Source organism: Charadrius vociferus, unplaced genomic scaffold (assembly GCF_000708025.1).
Source record: "Charadrius vociferus isolate BGI_N301 unplaced genomic scaffold, ASM70802v2 scaffold235, whole genome shotgun sequence".
NCBI classification, from domain to species: domain Eukaryota; kingdom Metazoa; phylum Chordata; class Aves; order Charadriiformes; family Charadriidae; genus Charadrius; species Charadrius vociferus.
In genome coordinates this window covers 1,371,027-1,391,335 of record NW_009648536.1, presented here as the reverse complement: position 1 = coordinate 1,391,335, position 20,309 = coordinate 1,371,027, and the positions used below count along the sequence as shown (strand labels likewise).

At 39.7% G+C, this 20,309-nt stretch overlaps 1 protein-coding gene across 1 annotated transcript in view; it reads right to left on the bottom strand.

Moving 5' to 3' along the window:
• HSD17B3 (hydroxysteroid (17-beta) dehydrogenase 3) overlaps window positions 1-16,519 on the bottom strand; it is a 24,038-nt gene extending 7,519 nt beyond the window's left edge. The window contains exons 1-5 of the mRNA XM_009885854.1: window positions 16,366-16,519; window positions 14,194-14,240; window positions 8,160-8,235; window positions 1,497-1,604; window positions 686-753 (exon numbers count right to left, since the gene is read on the bottom strand). Of these exons, the coding sequence (XP_009884156.1) occupies window positions 686-753; window positions 1,497-1,604; window positions 8,160-8,235; window positions 14,194-14,240; window positions 16,366-16,519 (453 nt within the window). The remainder of the gene's footprint in view (window positions 1-685; window positions 754-1,496; window positions 1,605-8,159; window positions 8,236-14,193; window positions 14,241-16,365) is intronic.
• Window positions 16,520-20,309: the final 3,790 nt, after the last annotated feature.

Below are 20,309 nucleotides of genomic sequence, written 5' to 3'. Positions count from 1 at the left end.
ATTTCTGCAGCTCTGAGGGAAGCAGCCTGCCTGGGGATCTCTGGTTTGCAGTAGATGATGATACACAGACTGAACGGATCCTGAGACAAGTGCTGGCAAGAGGCACATTTAGAAACTCTGGGTTTTTTCATGGCTAATACTATAGAGGCTAATAATAATAAGGCAAAGTAAAAAATTGATCATGTCCTTAATCCTGTCAAACTATTCTACGTGTGTAAATTAATGCTCCCCCAAAAAATAAACTGGGTTTAAGTGAGATTTATTTTTTCTTTTTTTTTCACATACTTAAGCAATGGTGTCCCAAAGAAAGTAAGTTTTTATAATACTAACAAGAACTCAACGCTTGGGTGGTGGCTGTGACCAGGCTGGACCCCATTACATTACGTGTGAGCAGTGAGCCAGAGGGGCTGCTGATCCCTGCCACAACCGGGCCCGCTGCGGTCTCCCCTCTGTTGCTGAGTACTTGCTGCAGGTTAGCTGAAATCTACCATTCTTTTTGTCTAGCAAGCTCTTCTGAGCATTAAAAACAAATCAAAATATGCTCCTTCAGGCCCAGTTCTTTTCCCACTCAACTGAACAGTTAAACGTGTTCTGATTGCAGCAGGGGCAGAATCTGCCCTTTGTTAAGTGGAATTACGGTTCCTCATTGTTATACTGGAAGTAGAAACCCACAGAGTAATCCTACCTCATCTATGTCTGGTCCATTAAGGAAACGGCATGGAAGAGGATTATGAAGCATTCCAACATTGTTAACTGATCAAAGGAAACATAATGATAAGAAACAAATCTAGACAAAGTGCATAGTTCAGCTAGTTAAACAAATGGCTTCTTGAGACTCAGAAGCTTTTGAGCTCTATGTGAAGAGAAATGCTATTTAGCATTGAGTCTTTTTCTCACTGAAGTCATCGGTACTGATCAGTATTGACTTCAGGGAACCAAAAAACAGTCTGTTGTTACAGTTTGGGGGTTTGCTTGTTTGTTTGTGTTTTGTTGTTGGTGTTTCATTTGTTTCACTATTAAAAGCATGATTTTCTTTAAAAAAAAAAAGAAAAAAACAAAAACCAAAACCCAAAACTTCCCCCCAAAACACGTTTTCATTGTTGTTTTGTGGATCGTACCAACTAGTGTTAGCCACAGGCTCATTTCAGATTGAATATAAGAATTGCACACAGCCGTAAAACAACCAATAATGAAAATTAATTCCTTGAGGCCAAACAGGGAAGAAGTCACCCCACAAGTTGGATGTTGCTTATAAAGTGGCAGAAGAGGTTTCACAGTAAAGAAGCCACTGTACAGAGAAACAGGAAGCCTTTGGAGAGTCCTAAGTCACTTCTAAAACTTCTTCACGATAGCTAATGCTCAAATGCATTAGGCAGCTGTATGCTTGATTTTAAGTGTTGGCTAACAAGTTGTTACGACACATCATTTACACAATTCCCTGTTTAATACACTGTAGCCATAAAATACTCTTCAATTAACAGACCTCAGTGACTCACCCAGAACACCAATATCCAAACCTTGTAGATTTTTTTCTATGTTCTCGTACACTGAATTTTTGGTGAAATCAGCTTGTATAACCTTCACCTTTTGACCTGTGGCCTGCTCTGTAATTAAGAAGAAAAAAAAATAGAAAGCCCCTTTGCATCTACCCAGAGAGAGAGAAAGCTGTAATTAAGTAATGAAACAATCGGATGTCTCATTCAGTAATGTTTGCTGTACAGTAAGCAATAGTTTCAAGTTTCTCGCTTTAAGAAAGATCAAAACACAAGTAAAACAACACTCACTTTTTCCAGTTGTTCTCAAGGACATGGCCTAGCAAATATAGGATGCACTTATGCCCTGAAATTTTCCTCACAAAATCTAAACACCATTTGTTCCTTCAGTAAAAAAAATACCCTAGAAATAAACAATCAGGTTATCATAATATTTATAAGTGAACACTGTCAGCATACCTTAGACAACTGAATGTGGGTGTCAGATCCTCTACATAAGTACAGTTTTGCAGAACTGTTTTAAAGTGTTTTAATACATAAAATGAACATTTTAACAAGCAGAACTTATCTTTTCATGTAGGAGGAGGGGAAAACAGGGCTGGATGTGATGCAATATTTTCTGCATTGTTTTCAAATGACCCCTCTCTTTTTTTGACACTTGCACTCCTATAGACTAAACCTTGCCCAGGATTTTGCAGGACTAGAAGGCATTTAAGGGAGGGTATAGCTTAAATTTTACAAGGTCAATATACACAGAAAGGAAAGGGAAATGTGTATGATTTTTCCAGTGTCATTGCTATGCAGGAGTAAAGCCCAGCTGTACATTACCATTTTTCTCAGCAGTTGATTTATTGCTGTTCATATTTTCAATGACGTTTCATGAGGAAAAGAGGTAGAGGCTCTTATTTACTGATTTTAAAGGCAAGGTTCTCCTTTAAAGGGGCCCAGTAAGGTCTCTTCTAACTAGGTGTTCACATTGTAAATTCTTGCTACTAAACCTGCTTTCAAGTTTTATGGGTAACCTGAAATCCAGACAAAGTTTGCCGAAAAAGTGACAAGCGAGCTTGGAAATGCCAGTAGACGATCAGATTGCAGGCTCGCTGCAAGTGGCGAGCGTTGAGGTACACGCGGATGGCAGAAAGTCTGCTTTTCACCCTGTTTGTGAAACAGCCTCCGCTTGCTTGGAGCTTGATTTTATCATACAGGTGACAGGGAGCACTGCCTTGAATAGGAATCAGGCTCACTGATTTTTTACCCAGAAATCTTGCTTCGTCCCTTGGGTATGTTCAGAATTTAGGGAGAGGCCTTGCACCAGCTCTGGCGGGAGAGCCAAGCTGGCAGAAAGCTGGCTTTGGGTCCGGCAGGACAGTTTGCAGAAAAGACAGGCTTGCGTTGGAGGGTGAGAGGATGTTGTTCCCTCTGGGTTGTTCCCTCCTTGCCCCTCGCTACACCGCAAGTCTCAACCACTTTACACGACCCGTGTAACACAAGCGGTCTGAAGAAACAGCAGATGCTCTGACTCCAGATATGAAACGCAGGCTGCGTCTTGTATGCAATTTTAGAGGACATCTGTCTCCGTGACAGAAGAAAGGAGGAAGGAGTGCCCTTTTTCTTGCCCTCTTTCCAAGCTGCCGTTGTGTGTATAAAAGGGACGAAACAGCCTTTGAACCTTCAACCTATAAAAGCAACTCTAGTGGCAAATGACCCCCCAGTGGTCCCCGGCTGGGGGAATGGTACAGCTATAAAGAAAAGGACATTGTGAGTGTAAATGCAGTGAAGGGAAAGAACAGAGCAACAGCTGGAGCAGACACCTACAGTGACCTTCTGATTGAAGAGCTCTATAAACAAAATGAGATGGTCTTAAAAAGTGTAGTGATGTTGTGGCCATCTTTCTTGCGGGCAATGAGAAGGGCAGCCAAAACTAGTGCAATATAAAAATGAGGATCAAACAAACCAGTTGGACTTTCTCTGCATCCCCTTGTCTGTACAGAACTGTACTGCTGCAACCAGCACTCTCAGCCAACAAACAAGCACTCCAGATGGCTTTCCTCTATCTCATTTAAGAATAAAACAATATATTAAAAAACAATAAAACCATCATGCTGATAAATGAATTATGCAGGAATAGCTCTTCAGCAAATGATAACAATTCTGCAAAGGACAGAGCCAAAAAATAACTTCCAATGTTTCTTATGTCTCTCCCTCTCTGTGACAAAGATTTACGACAGTCTTTGAAGACACAAGCCATTCCAATTCTTTTTAAAAGTCCTAAGCATGCCAGAAGCAAAAAGCCTAGGTTTTCAAACATCAGGACAGGTTATTGACTTTTTCAAAAATGGAGAGAAAACCTGTTTAAGGAAAAATTGAACTGAGTTGTTTAATCCCATGTGTTATACAATGTATCGTTGCGAAGAATACATCTAACTCCTTCTGACCTCAGATCACTGGGGAATCCCACTTCTCAGATAGGATAATGTGCTGCCTTTTCAAATTCACCAAGAGGAGAATAAATCAGGATGAAGCATGAAGTTGGTTAGGACATGCCTTGTGCCAGAAACCCTCCTTTTCTGTTTAGAGAGTTTTGAAAATCTTCTGAAAACCTGAGGTAGCAAAATGAATGCCTGAGTGACAGGAGAACTGATGTTTCTAGAAAGAGGAGACCCTTTTGAAGTACTACAGCAAAATTTGAATGTGAGGGGAGAAGCACTCAGGCTAAGATGGCATTCATATTCCACGGAAATTTGCAGAGAGGAGAGCAAAATGAGAAGTTATTTTAACAACAGAAAGAGGTTTAAAAAAGATTTAAGACTGGAGAGAAATATAAAAATTTCTGTTAGGTTACAAAGCACAGGTTCTGGCTGCATTTCTAAAGCCTTTTGGAGAAATGTGTGTCCTCAGAAATATAAGATAACGCAGTTTCAGAAATAGTGGGAAAACAGAGAAGAAACAAAGACAATGAGTGTAAAAGCAGAACTGCGAAAGATGATAGAAGGTACCACAGAACACAAACTCAATGAACAAAAAACCTCTCTACCAGAGCACTCAGAACATCGGTCAAGACCCTGAAGTGCTCTGTTATGCAGTAGCGCATATTGGGAAAACAGTCCTGAGCAATAATGCATTACCTCAAGGGACCAGCACGACACAACAGGCCTTTTTAAGAGCCTTTGAGGATCAAGGAGGGCTGTGCCAAGTGAGTTCTTTTACACTCATCAGTGATCTCAGCTTGTTACCTGCTTAGGACTCGGAGCAGGAGGGACAAGAGGCAGAAGACACGGCACAGCAGACTGGAAACTGAACCAGTAGCAGGGGGGGACAGCTACATGAATCGTCACCTCCACAGGTCTTAGTGGGAGCAGGGCACATGTGGTTCTCGACCATGTGGGGTGATTTCTTTTATTCAGTGCCTGATTCTGTGCTAATCGGCATAATTTCAGGAGAGAAAGGTGGATTAACTACTTCCTGCATCACCAAACCCAAATTCATTAACCATGTGCTCAGCTAGTCTAAACTGGTACAGCTGTATTTTCTACTGCTTTCTGAGGATCACACATCTTGTCTTTCCTTAAATACAGATTTTTTTCTTCTTGGAAAAAAAGACCAAGAAAAAAACCACAAAAGAAACCCAAACACACCCAAAAAACCACCCCCATAAAAAAGACAAACAAACCCCCAAACCCAACCAGTCTCCTTGTGAATAATTTTTATGTCTTACAGAAGTAGCTTTTTTTTTTGTTTGTTTGGCATTAACAGCCAAACACTACAGACTCTGGCCACGTAAATAGATCCTAAGGCATGACTTTTGAATCAGGACCCAGCTCTACCTGTACAGCTTGCTTAGGAAATATAGGCAGAAGCAATGAAAAAGGAGGGTGGTTAATAGCATGCCGTCGTTTCTAATCTTCCAGTTTTATGGGTTGACCAAAGTTTCACAACCACGGTACTAAATGTGTTAAATAAGCAGTATACCTGGTGTAATGGTCCTCTCTGTCGGTCCTCCACAAGACTTATTTTGTTATCTTTTATCTCACTGTGAAAGAGCTTTCCAGTCTGACTGGATGGAAATCTGGTTTTCAATTCCAGTGCTTCTTTAGAAAAACATATTTCTTACTGTGGATTTCTGCCTGCTTCAGCTCCCACAGCTGTTCTCAGGCACACCTGTGGCCCACAGGACTTGGAAAGCCAAACACTGAGATCTCTGAAATTACCCATGGTTTAGACTCTTAGTTTATATTATTCAGTATCCAAACTGAATGTGACAGTATGTTTAGGCAAATAATACCATCAGTTTGAAAAGGAAGGCAAGTCTTTTAATTGCAGTGTCTAACTGATTGAAAAAAAACCCCTTGGTTCAGCAGTTGAGAAAAAGGAAACAAGAGTAATGCATCCAGTCCTGCAACAAATTTACATAGCCTAAACCAAACTTTTTTTTCTTTCTCTCTCTGCTTAATCTCCTTGCATGGTAGTTCAGGGTAATGATAGCTGCATGGAGTGAGATACTGCTTGTTGAAGCAGTTTAGAAAGAAAAAGTCAGTGAGAGTTAGAAAATTTAGAAAACAGTGCAATCATTCTGGTTAAGTTTCTGCTTAATTTTTGGTTTCCGTTGTTTATTTACTCACATAACATCACAGTAAGTTTAACTTTTCTTCCTTCCCAATGACTGCTTAGCTCAATTACAGTAAAGCCTGAGTCTGAAAATTGGAATCAATGGAACATTTCCAACACTTTAACATAAGGCCTCATCCAGAGCTCCCTGCTGATTTTAGTGGCCTCCAGGTCAGATACCCTATGCTTTTCATCACGATATCTTCCTCTCTTTCCTTTTGTTTGTGCCATCTACTTGTTGTTATGTACTCATTGTCAACCTGACAAAATAAATAACAGATGAGTCACTCTGGGCTTTGGCCAAAACCCACTGAAAACAATGGAAAGGTCTCGCTGGGATTTGCCACCAATTTCAGCAAGCTTTGGGGATGACTCTTTATGCCCACAACCCAACAGAACATAGCACAGAAACCTGATGAGCATAGCCTGAGCTCCTGGCGGGGTCACACCACCCACCTCACCGCACCTTGGATTGCATGAATAACGCTGCTGCAGTTGGTAAAGTTTCCTCACATGCGAAAAGTCACAGGTCACTTTTGCGCATGGCACAGCAGCATTTGCAGGGCAGGCTGTCTCCGCAGTACCTTTGAGAACATAGCAAGTCCTTCATGACATGCTGCTACACAGTTCAGCACAGCATGGCCTCAAGTTAGGAAGGTGGCCAGTGGACGGCCTTATAATAAATCACAGTGCAGAGGAGTTTACAGTATATCATCTTTCCAGCCCTCCACCACTTCTTTTCTTTACTTGGCTATGTTAGTCTCAGGAATCTTTGTATTTTCATTCTTTGCTTCTGATTATAATTTACAATACTAAGAAACTATAAAAGCACTTTAACCTTTTTTCCTTCAGGTTTCTATTATTGTAATTCTCTAACAGCTACAAATAAATGCAACAATGACACCAGAGCTGACCTAATTCCCACAGAAATTATTTTTTTTATGGCTGTTTACTTAAGAGAGGCTAGTGTAGGCCATAGTCACATTGGTATCATGGATACGACTGCTTATAAAGACTATTCAGGGAGCTGGTGCTTTGCTCCTCTGATACCCCTTGCTTCACAAGGGAAAACAAGGCTATCCCTGGAAAGAAAGAGAGGGAAATTGGACACAAAATTTCAGGGTCCAATCCTTGATTTTGATAGCTGCAGGTTCGGAAGTTACAGACTTTTTCACCCACTTCAAGCCTGCCATGTCTCCGAGAGATGCACTGCCCTCTCTGCAGGTCAGTATCCTGGACCTGGTACTCTGCTGGAGTCAGCTGCTAAGCCTGCTTACAGGGAAGGGGTGTAGTCTTGGAGTCACACATGCTTAACACAAGAACATGTGAATCAAGGAATCTGGTTGATAGAAGCCATGTATGGAAAAAGAGACAGTGGGAAGAACAACCTTGATTACAGCAATCTTTAAAGTTAATGGAGGATATAAATTTGACTCCTAAAGAAATCCTAACTGTCAGTCTTAACATATTTAAACAAGCCATTCCCCAGGATACACGGCTAATTTCCTTTGTAGGAAAAAAGGGGAACATTAAAGCAAATAAACAGTGTGTCTTTAGAATTATCGAAAGCCAAATGTAACTTGAAAACATTAAAAAAAAAACAAACAAAAAACCCAACCAAACAAAAAACACCCGAACCAAAACCAAACCAGATACCTTAACTTTGTTTTTATTCTTCCTTTGTTATGTTCCAAGAACAAGCCTAAAGGTAACCTTATTTTCCCAATAAGATCTCTCCAACAGCTCTAGTATTACATCTCCTTTGCTTCTGTTTACAGAAGGGTGGATGAAGCCAGTAAAGAACGCACATTCACTTTTTTTATCAAACCCATTGTGCTGTTTGAATGATAGCATATATTTTTTAAGTGATCCATGACTAGAAGGGCTCAAGCTACACAGTAATACCAAAAATTATTTGTAGTACTGTCATATAACTCGTGCTATATCTGTAGCAATATCTGGAGCCCTACTGTACTAGATACTGTACCAAGAGAAGAGACCTTCAGATCCCTGTAAAGGCAGCCTGCTAAATGGGAAGAAAAGTTTGAGACAAACACTTACCAACTTCAGAGGCTACTCTCTGCAGTTTTTCAAGAGTTCTGCTTATCATAACTATATTTAATCCACGTTTTGCCAGCTACAAGAGAGGAATATAAAAATTGTTAGGAAACAATAAGGTGACAAGAATCTTTCATTTTTTTCCAGTTTTGCAATAAAAGCAATCATGGACATTTTAAATTGGTTTCCTTCACCTGCCATCTGCCTAACGGGTAAACAACAGTTATTAAAACCAGGCGAAACAATAATCAGTCTTCTAACAGTCTTCCAAAACATCTCCTCCACTGTAAAATCTTGGACCCTTACAAGAAAAATATACTGGACAACAATCAAACTCCAATAATATGAACAAAAATAAATAATCTGAGCCAATTTCAAATGAATGAAAGTCTGCAGGGAGTGAAAGCAACATGACATTTCCCTGAAACACACTTTTATTTCTACTTGGATTTGGGAGGCCAAATATGTTGATGACTTCCTAGTCATTTTACAACACCACCTTCCACCCTCACATTTTTTTTATCCTGAGGAAGAAGATTAAGCATATTGAATTGAAGATTCAAGACTTTGAAAGGATTTGGACTTTATTCATTTTTTTTTAGTAGAAATAAAATCAGATGCAGGTCAGATGGATAAATTTTAACTGATTTTTTTCATTAGATGCAAACTAAAAAAAAAAAAAAGAAACCAAGGAAAAAAGGTGAAGGCCATGCATAAAACCTCAAAATACAGTCACACAAATTTACATCCGCAAAGATGCTGGCAACAGTTGAAGTTTATAGCTGCAAACACTATTTAACACAGCAGTCTGTTTATGGTCAATTTGGTATTACCATGTGCAGAACAAATAAAGAATGGTTTTCTCCTGTTTTCCTGAGGCCTCCCATTCCCACCAGTTAGGGAGTTTTAGGCAAAGCCTGGGAGAGAAACATAGCCCTGGATTTGAAACTAAGTTATGAACAAGTGGAAGCTGAATGTATTTGTGTGCATAAAGAAAGGAAAGATAAAGCTGAAATTAGAAAAATGCTCTTGAGAGCAATGAGAAAGAGAGCTAAATTAGTCAGCACAAAAGATAAAGCCAATATCATCTGAAAGTACCAGGTTTGCTTAGAAGAAGAAACTAACCCGCAAAGGCCACACACTGAAGACTCATTCATTTCCATAGCTGACTCCCTGCAATGCTTTCTCCTTAAACCTATTTGAGGGAAACTGTTTGTCCTGATGGGCTCTTCTGAAACAATGCAGAGAATTTTAAGGAATAAGAACCTTTGTCTAAAATTTTGCTACGTTGAGAGTACAAGAGGCGGACCGTCCATTACATGCATCAGCCAAAACCATTTGCATTTTCAGCACAAAGAGCTTGCTCACAATTCTGTGCTTTTGGAGACCCTCTAACATAATTGACCGGTGCTCCAAAGAGACCTGCACAGACTTAGATGCTCAGGAGTTTGGAAAGCTTGTTTTAAGGACTCCATTTGAAGTTTTCAGGGTGAGAACTCTAATTGCCTACATACTGGCAGGTTTCCCTTTGTCCACAATGAGCTTGACTCAAGCTGTTTCCAATCAGAGACGTGGTCTCCGTTTCCACAGTTGCTTGCTCCTTTCTGCCGTTTGGGTGTGTTTGGATGGGGTCTATTTTAATTTTTTAGAAGGGAAAAATCCCTCCTAAACCTAAGTAAAAACCTATTCCTGTTGCTAAGATTGGACCCTATTTCAGCTAAAAGCACGTGTTTGTGCTTATCTTATAAAATTGTTAACTGCCAGGTGAGAGGACTCTTCCTCACTGCTGTATACCGGAATAACCAGAAGTAAAAGGCTATAGCAGCCATTTCTCAAGGCAAAAGAGGCCACACACCTGAATACCTTTTTTTGCTTCCTCACCCACATAGAAAAGGTATATCCTTTTCAGAAATAGGTTTCATAGGACATTGAAACTACCATGAGATTCAAATGCACCCCCAAGCAAACAAGAACTGCACTTAAAAAAGAATTTCCTGGCTATCCACAGGAAAGGTTAAATCAGGTTTAACACCACCACCTTTCAAACAAAGGTAACTTTTAACGTAGACGTCTTTAGCACAAGGCATTTTCTGAACACACAAAGGCTTTGATGTCAGAGGATGGTATTTCCCCTCACAGTTGAGAATAAGGACTGGCCCTCAGCACTGTGTAATGTGAACATGCTTGTGTTAGGAAATCCTGACGCCCAGTGGCAAGGGACTAAAATGCTCCTGAACATCAGTCTGCCAAAACGTAAGATTATTAGCAGATCCAGCCATAACGAATTATGACAACTTAGCATTTAGAAATGGCACTAATAATGCAGAAAGGTCAAGCAGGATAAGCACTCTGGAATCTCACAAACTCATGGTTAAAACGTTTAAACCTACATTAAATTAGTATAAAGTCACCATGCATTTTCTAGTGTGCTTTTGCAGCTCAGCCTGAGGTGAATTTTTAAACAATAAAGTTTCATGGAAGGCAAGACACAGGTTTTAGATTCAAACCATGCATGTAATTACTGCTGCTACCCTGACAAATTGGTTATACCCCACACGGATCTTTAGATGTAATAATTTAAAATCCCTAATAATGCTTTATGGATTCTGTAGCTGCCTACCATAAACTTCTACACATTACAAAAAAAGATTCTTCTCTCTTCCTCAGGACTGTGCTGATATGGCCTCAGTGCTTCACCCCTTTCCTCTCCTCACTCAGGCTTCAGACCTGTAGGGTCTCTATGATTCCCTTTTTGGTCCAGCACACCAGGACTGAGACAACAGGGCAGAAGGATTCTGCAATCTTTCTGCTAGCTTTTCACCTGTGCAATGCAAGTAGAATAGCAGTATTTACAGAAATAAATCCAAGACCAAGTGGAGAAATCAGAGTACATTTGCAACTGAAGCCAGAAACCTCCTATCATATTTATCTTGTATTACACTGCTGGTAATACTATGCACAATTTCAGGAAATGAAACAAAGGTTTAAGATTTGAGAAACTGTTGTATTAACACATGAGTGCAGTGTCTGTCTGAAAATAATCTGCTAAAACATCGATTAAACATAAGCACTGTACTGACTTATAAGAGACTTATGCACTATTAACAATAATAAAAATGGTGATCATGTGAGCCACCAACATCTTGCTTGTGCCCTGATATCAGATGAGAAGTATGCAGAGGCTAAACTGTACATCTTAGAGTATGGCATGGCCTCCTCCATAAACCCAGCATGTTTGAGGTGCTAAGTCAGTAACAGATACTAAACATGTCTGTAGTTATTACATCAGAAAAACAGAACAAACAAGACTGCACCAGTACCAGAAATGCTAACGACTGGGTAGAGACGTGACAGCCTAGCAGCACACTCACAGTTGACCTGTTTGTGTTCCTTGTTACAAGTCTGGTAAGTCTAAATCCCATCAGCCCAAGAACTAATGGGCCAAATCTAACAGAAAGCTCGCTTTTGAAATAAGTAGAGTGAATTAGATCCAAAATCCCAGTACTCTGACAACACAGCAGTCTGTTAAAAAGCCAGGGTCTTTATGCTCAAGAAGGCCAGTCCTTCAAAATCACTCTGATGCACTAGAAATACAAACAGAGCCTTCTTGGAAGCCTGGACACTTATGCAGAAGAGGATAAGCTCAAGTTCTCTGTGTGCTTGCCTCTCAATACAAGCTCAGGAAACTAAAGAGACAATGATTTGCTCTGAAAAATCTGTGTCCCAGCACGAACAAGGTAGTGTTCTGAGACCTCACAGCTACCAGGCTCTTCATACAGCCCCAGCCACCTCTTGAGCTTAAGAGACTTTGAAGAGACCTGTACCTAGCCATAAACCTTGGAAACAAGGGTATTGAAGCAGTAAATATTGTAATCTTTGAGGGGACCTCAGTCTGCTGGGTTTTACCCAATGAACCACCTACTGGGACTTCCACGTAAAACACGGAACAGAGAAAGTCACATCACAGTCATCCTTCCAAAACGCAATAACTGCTCTCCTTAGTCTCCTGTACCATATACTACCAACAAGTGTGGAGCCCTTAGATTAGCTGTGAATCATTATCAACCCACGTGTGAGCTCAGGATGTCAGAAAGAAATTCAGCACTTGGTGTCAGAGCTCAAACTCTAGAAGAACAGACATGGTGACCATCAAACAAGGCTTCCCTTCACACCAGCCCATAACACCAGAGGAACCTAGGCCAGAAGAACATCAGAGAATTTTGTACCCTAACATCAGACCAGCAAGACAGCAGTGCTGAGCCAGAAACTCCAAAGGCACACAGATATTAAAACAGCAGGGTCAGATTTATTTATCCACAAGCCACACACAAGTGCGTATTCGACCTCAGCCAGCAAGATGATGTGCCAAGCTATGAGCTCATGTGGTGTGGGCCTGGGATCTGCCCCACAGAGCAGTAGCTGAGCACAGCTTGAATCAAAGGGACCACCTGGGGAGGAAGGTACATCTCAGCATGGATAAAGATGGCTCTCAGTCATCCCACAAAAGCCAAAAATAATGAACAAATGTTCCACAAAATCTAGCCAGTTCCAGCCAAGTTTTTTTTAAAAAAATCCACAGTAGTTGTTTTATTTTTTCTCATAGTATAAAGCAGCCTTTCACATGCTATAGCTGGCCTTTTAAATGGGATTTACTTTTGCATAACCCATATAGGACAAAGGAAGCAGAAAAATGACAGAGGCTCTGATCTAGACATTCATAGGTTCCTACAGCCTCCACATGGATAAAATATCACCAGGTGCTCACACACAAAGCAAGCTGCATGTACCCACAAGCACGGTGTTAAATAAATGTTTAAGCATTTCTGACTCGTCTCCCTATCTCAATCCTACCCCATTCCCCCCGACCTGTGTACTGATCAGACCCTTCCTATTTGCTCATCACTACAGCAACTCAGTGAGCAGAAAGAGGCAACATTTTCCCTTCTCTCCCACAGAAGAGCTTGTCGTCTTTCTCACAACTATGCCAAATGTTAAACTGTAATACCTGGTATTTGTCTTTGTGCTTCCTACATTCAATGCACTTTCAAAAGCAGTTATTGTACTGCCATTCCTACTAATGAAAATCACGAGGAAGGTGCTTAACTAATGCATACACTTAAGAAGACTACCTTAAAAACCCTCTAAATTAATTCAAAAGCCAACTCATTTTCCTTTCCTCTGAGATATATTTTCTAATTTATGAGCAGAAGGCATCACAGCTCAACTCTTGCATATCACAGGCTGCTAACTTCCACCTGGTCACCTCAGCTCTGAAGACAACTTGTGTTTCATTGCTCTTTAGCTTCTAGAAAGTGACTCGGTTTTGAATGAAGACACCATTGAGAAAATCTGCCGTTCAGTCACTGCCACTAATAGCAGGGCTGGTACAAGACAGTACAAGGCCACCCTGCCTTCAGTGTTGATTAGCACAGGTGAATACAAAGGGACAGCTGTAGTGACTGCACAGCAGCAGCTGCAGTGACAGCACAGAGCTCCTCTCTCCTCATGCAGCCTCCTAGAGCTACCAATTCTTAATTAAACCATTAGGTTTCCTTATGATTTCCATAAGCTCTAGTTTTTCCCTCATTTATACAGATTTCTCCTTCATTTGTTGTTTCAGAGTCATCCTTCAAAATGTGTTTGCAAGTGTAAAGGCTAGAAAATTACACTTTGTGTGCTAACGCTGGATCACCCCACCAAAAGTCAAAAAGCAAATTAGCTGAGAAACTGGGGAAAAAAGGACAATTGAGGACAGGTCCTACCCTGAACAGACAATGTGAAATCTTTTGGATTTCTCATTTTATTTCCTTGGTATGACAAGACTGTTGAGGCATGAATGACATTCCTCTGAAATGCAGCACTTTCCCTTCAGAACTTGATTAATGTCATTCTGCACATACAGGGGAAAGGGATTAGCACCATGTTTGTCATAGTGACTTTGAATCCTAGAATAATTTTACTAATTTGCAGAGACTGATGAAGGGGTGGCAATTGCCATTTTGTTAAAATAAACTTAAGGGTAAGTAATCTATCTTACCTCAAAGGAATACGCTTTTCCAAGCCCATCTCCTGCTCCTGTGACCACTGGAGAAAGTAAAAAGAAGAATAAGGATTGCATTTAGAGCTTTGCTTTTGCCTGTTCTTTCTTGAATTCTTTAATCTTCATCATTTGTGTCTCTTGAACATTGTAACCTAAACGCTTCTGCTGAAGGACGGAATCAATCTGTTAAAAATGTATTTCCTTGTAACCTTTTAATCTTTTTGTTACTTCATTTAGCACTTTCTCTTCAAATCTCTCCCCACAGTAACCTGTGTGATGCAGTAGGTAGTTATTACTCTCATTTTCAGTGGGATCAACAACAAGCAACAAGTCAATCACCTAAGCAACAATCGTCTCGGCAACAAGCCAATTGCCTAAGAGGCGGTAGAATTTTCTTCCATATACATATTTTCACAAGTTCTGCTTTGCAAGTTTTTCACCTCTATGCTGGTGGCAGAATGGTAGGAGATAAGGACTAAGTGGGTGACCAAAGCTGATGTTAACACTTTCTCACACAAGAAATCTGTCTGTAAGGAAACATCACAGCAAACTTACCACCATCTATAAAATGTTCTTCCTTCAGAGATGTCATATACAGTTTACCTTTGGATTTAGTGTTGCTGGGAAAGTAAACAAGCTTTGGCATTCGTGAAGCACAATGAACTTCAAATGTTACACAAACAAATACCAAAGAGGAACTATAGAAAGAAAATCGTTATCACCTTAGAAATAAAGAAGAAATAAATTAAGGAGGAAAGCACCAAAGGAATCCCAAGCTAGACCTGGTAAGTTTTCAGGGCAAAAAGGAAAATTAGTCAATATTGAAAAAAAATGTGAATTAAGTGCTTCTAAATTGCAAGAGGCACTGGGGAAGCAAGGTGATTTTGAATGGTTAAGTGCTCTAGCAACAGAAGAGTGGTTACTCTCTAATTTCACAGAGAAAAGTGAAGCAGCAGTGGATCTTTAGCTTTCTATCAGACTTGCAGGCGAAAAGCAAGAGTCTATTGGGAAACAAGCTTCCACCTGCCACCTTTAATTTTCACGATTCTCAGGATCTCACGTGCCACATGATACAGTAAATCCTGCAAGCCTCATGAATTTTACTGGGCCCCCTAAGACTTCATGTTTATAAAAAGGAGAGAGCATAAAAGGTTCACTGAAGGAAACAAGTCTCCCAACCTTCAGCAGAAACAAGGATTTTACACAGAAAGTTCCACAGTCTGCTCCTCACTTCATGCACAGAATGGAGGTCCCTGCCTCACTTAAATCAAAACGAGACCTGCATATTGCTTCAGAAGCCGCTGGTATTCAGGCAGGTCTTTTTTACGCGGATGGATTTAATTTCTTATTAATCCACTGTGAGACGTGCGTATTAAAACACGTATTCAATCCAGTCACATCAAGTCTCTGATGCTGGGGAAAGGGACAAAGGACAAGCATCCTGTTTGGTTCACTTCTGAACAAGATGCCACCATCAGTGAGATCTGTAGCCCTCCTGGGCTCAGAAACTGCAGTAGTTGCTCATTCTTGTTTCATACTGATAATCTAACACGTTTAAGAAAAACATCAATGATCAGTAGGAAGGTGTTTATCAAACCTTTCTGTTATTTTATGAGAATGCATAATATCTTTTTAAAAGTACTGCCAAGTTGCAGCCTTTGAAGTTTTTAGGCTAGAGTAGATTTGGCTGGTTAACGGCACCACTAAGGATAGGTCACTAGTTTGGAAAAAACACACTGGAGCAACATCACCACAAACAAAGAAAAGTTGCTTTGAAAAGTGGATACCATATGCTAGACATAAACTTGTTGCTTCACATATCAGGAAACTGAGGATATAGACAATGCTATTAAAACTAAAGCATTTTCAGCAGAGAAAAAACATGAGAGAGAGGAATGGGGACAGAATTCAAATCTACACACCGGGTGTGTGAGCTGTTACCAGTTTGACTATTTTGCTATTTTCCCCAAGTACAGAAAACCTTCAGGCTTATAGGACCCAAGTTACTAGGAGAAAACAAAAAGAAATTGAACAAACCACACCGAGTGGAAACTGTGTTTTGTTCTGAAGGGACAGGGTAAGGAAATGCAAGGAAAACCACTCCCGATTAGCAATGTAACAATCCACTATTCAGTTACAAGAAGAAGAAGGTGAAGAAGTTTCCTTTACCTGCCCATTCTCCCAGCGACCGAAAAAAAGTCTGAGGCAAAGCACTCCAGATATGTGGGAAAACATATTTCATAAATCTGATGCATTTTACCAGAGCATACAAACAGATCAGACCCCCAATAAGAGTGAGAAGCTGATGCTGGAACGCTTCCATGGCGAGCGAAGGCAGTGAGCTAGTATGAATCAGTTGCTCTCTCCCCAGGAAATGCCTCTTTCCAGCACGCTGCTAGTCTCTGAGCACTGGCAGGGAAGTGAGAAGTCTAATCAAATCACGTGGCTTTCTTTTTCCAAGGAATGTCCAGGGTTTAGATTAGAATAACATCTCCAGATTACACCCAGATTTGTAAACTACTGAAAAAATACTAACTAAACAATGATTCCCGGTGCTTGCTTTAGAGGAAAGGTTTCGCTCCTTTTCTGGAAACTACTCAAGACCAGAGAGAAAAAAAAATAATTTTATTGTCATTGTTTAGGATTCATAGAGACTGAAGATGGGTCTAAATCAAAATCCTGGATAACAATACTCCAAACCTTGGAGATAACACACATCAGCACTACTACTTACAGTGCTGAGGAGTTAAACTCTAGCCCAGAGACTTCCCGGGCAAGTTCACACTGAACATGTGGGGAGGCCAGAAAAACAGATTTATCTACAAATTCGAAGACAAAATAATGAAAGGTTACTAAACTCACCTCATTATTTCTATACAGAGAAAAGCAATATCATACAACTTTCCAAAAAGTCTTCTGAAAAGAAGTTAATATCATTACACCCATTTTACAAATGGTGTGATTCTGGCATGAAGAGCAGTAAGCTATTAACAAGGAATAGGACTTTCAGCTTTTGTGAACAAAGTTTGAACTAGTATTAAAGTTGAGGACATGTATCAAAACCTTGAGGGGTAAAAATGCCTATAAGAACAGTATCTCACTGCAAGACAAACATGAAATCAGTATGATTCAGACTTCAAGTGAATAAAAAATTTTAAAAAGTTAACATGTGGAATTTCTGAGGAAAGGCACAGAAACAAGCTTCACCCTTCTTCGTAGTGACAATTTGAAACATTATCCATTTTTTAAAGATCAGTTTAAACTGGAGAAGAGAAACACTGATGCTTACACACGCACTTAGGATAAAATAAAATTCGTCTATATATTTTAATGATATTCTTCCCCATTTAACATGAATCATAGTTAAAATTTAACCAAAACCTGACACCCAGAAATCTCCCACTGAAGAGCAGCAATACTATCACATTACTGACACCTTCAGCTAGAAAACCACAGTATGCAGACGTATTACAGAGTACGGATGACATCTGAATCACAAGGAATGTAACACTAACTGTATCCGTAACAAGAATATATAAAAATCATTACCATCTCAACTTAACAACCCAGCTTCCTCACACATAACCTCTCTTAAAATTTCAGTACACTTACTGTTTTCCATACCACCTGTTGTTTTACCCCATAAACAAGGCCAATCAGATCAACAAAGATCTGAATATTAAATTTTAAAAAATATTTACATACAGTCACATATTCCCCAAAGAATCACTCACTATTCAAGGAATACTTTAAATCTGAACAAGTTGCGCTGTGTTCTTCATATACAACAACAACGCTGAATACCTCCAAAAATGAAAGGAAACAAAAACACTTCTATTTGATGATGGAGACAAAATGCAAACTTCTGTAACTGCCAGTCCTTCCTTTTGCATTTCCAGTTCTGCCCGGTTTCTTTTCTAGAGGCTGGTAATGAGTCTGAGACAAGTTTACAGTACTTCACGGGCCTAATATTTGTAAATCAGGCCAAGATACTGAAAGGAAAAAGAATACATTCTTATGAAGGTAAAGAATTGTTCACCTAGCCCAGTCTAATTTTTTTTTCCTGAGGTATTGTGTCTCTGACTCTCACAAGAATCATTGCAAGACCCTTGCACATTGCATGAGTAGGAATCTCCTTTGGGTGATCGCTGTACTTTCTTACTCTTAATCTCATCCCATTACAGCTAGCCCTCTGCTAAGCAATCCCTATAAAATTAAGAGTATGAACAGATCAACATAAAGCACAATATTCCTTTCCAATACAGTTACTGGTTTTAAGTTTCTTTGTAGGTTCCCTTGAGAATACACCTGGCCACATGTAGAACGTAAAAAGTTTTAAAAATATTGGACTGACTTCTGAAAAACAAGTAGCTGTAGCCAGCAGCACGTATCCACAAGACACTTCTGTGAGGGAATGTGACTTTCAGAATTCAATCCAGCCTTTCACTAAAACTAGCCTACTTAACTTTCACATATGCATTCTGAAGACCAATGTTTTCTCTAACAATTTTTACCATTTTTTCCAAAAGAAAAGAAAATGAAGCTTCACATAGCAAGTAAGTCATCTAGTTTTACAACTGTTTTAGTATTTCATTAAGCTAATAGGAGATCTGAAGAAAAGTAAGGTTAGGAATACCTACAGGTGTATCCTAAGAGAAATCAGTTTTAAATTACTACTTCATTAACTGAAAGACATAATTATTGAGGTTCTGAATGAAACAGCCATTTCCATAGTTGCCTAAATTCTAATGTAAGAGTTATGCCTGGTTGAGCCCATATTCCCAGAGGTTCAACCAGCAAATTTACTGGAATCAGCATTATCTCCACAGCTACAAAAAAAAAGTAGTGACTGAAGCTGAGGTGCTTTGTGAAAGGATGCAAGCACCTGCCAGTTCTTCTAGACAATACTTACTTTTGCTTATTCCTAAATTTATATTTTAAATTATTCTGAGTAATATAAAGACTTTAGGAATCAGCTCTGTATTTTAGGTGAGAAGCTCAAGTCTGAAGGACTTCAAAAACATCTGATGAACAGTGAATTAAATAAAATCACTTCCACTGCAGCACAGAATGAACTAATGAAACTACTTCAAGTACAGTATGGCAGTTGATCATACAGAAAGCAAATATTCGTGCTATCCATGTGTGCTTAAAAGCATTTTATGTGTCCATCCACACAAAAACCAAAAACTTGTTAAAACTATAATCTGCATCTCTTTATTTATAAAAGGTACAGCAAAATATTAATGAATTAAATGCATACAGTAGCTGTTCCCTTGTGGGAACTAGATCTTATTTAGCAGGTGCCATTATGTGTCCATTTGTATTGCAATCAAATGGCTCTCACAATCTTTTCATAATTAATGAAAACCTTCCAATGCCTTGTTCCACCACAGAGAGATGAGGTTCAATAATTAGCATTCTGGAGGTAGCAATGATCTGGAGAAACAGGAGTCCTATAAAAGAATAAGCTCAAAAATATCAAAGGCTTTTTAAGGGGAAAGGAAATCTTTAAAAACAGAAGATCCCTAAAATATTTTCAGCAACCCCTCCCCTTCCCAGCTCTTCAATAGGCAGAAAATGAAAGTCACATCTCTTAGCCAGCTGTGAGAAATTGGATAGCCCAGACTTCTGTTTCCACTTTGACTGTGCCCTGAAATTCCACTTCTACTATCTGCAGTCTCTCATTTTCTTGCCATTCAAATCCACGCAGGCAGACAGCAGCCCAGTCATTCCGTGAAGCTTCTGGTAGGAGCTACTCACATGTTTCTTAGATCTAATCCATTCTTGTCCTTCACATGTTACACACAAAGTAATGCTTTACAGATTTACCTGTATTTCAACTCAAGTAGGGAAAAAACAAGTCATTAGATCACTCTGGTTCCATGTTATGATCCTCTAAAATCTTGATTTGATTTTTTTTAAAAAGTCTTGGCTCATACTTGCAGGGAGTTGCAGTCTTCAATAAGATTAGTTATCCTGCTGTCCTCCAGTGCTGCAATGCTTCTACAGTGTTTTCAAAGATTAGCACTATATCCTCAGAGACAGGTGAGCATTACCAACTGTATTTGCAGAGAAGGAAATAAAGATACGGAGCAGTGCCATTATTGTCC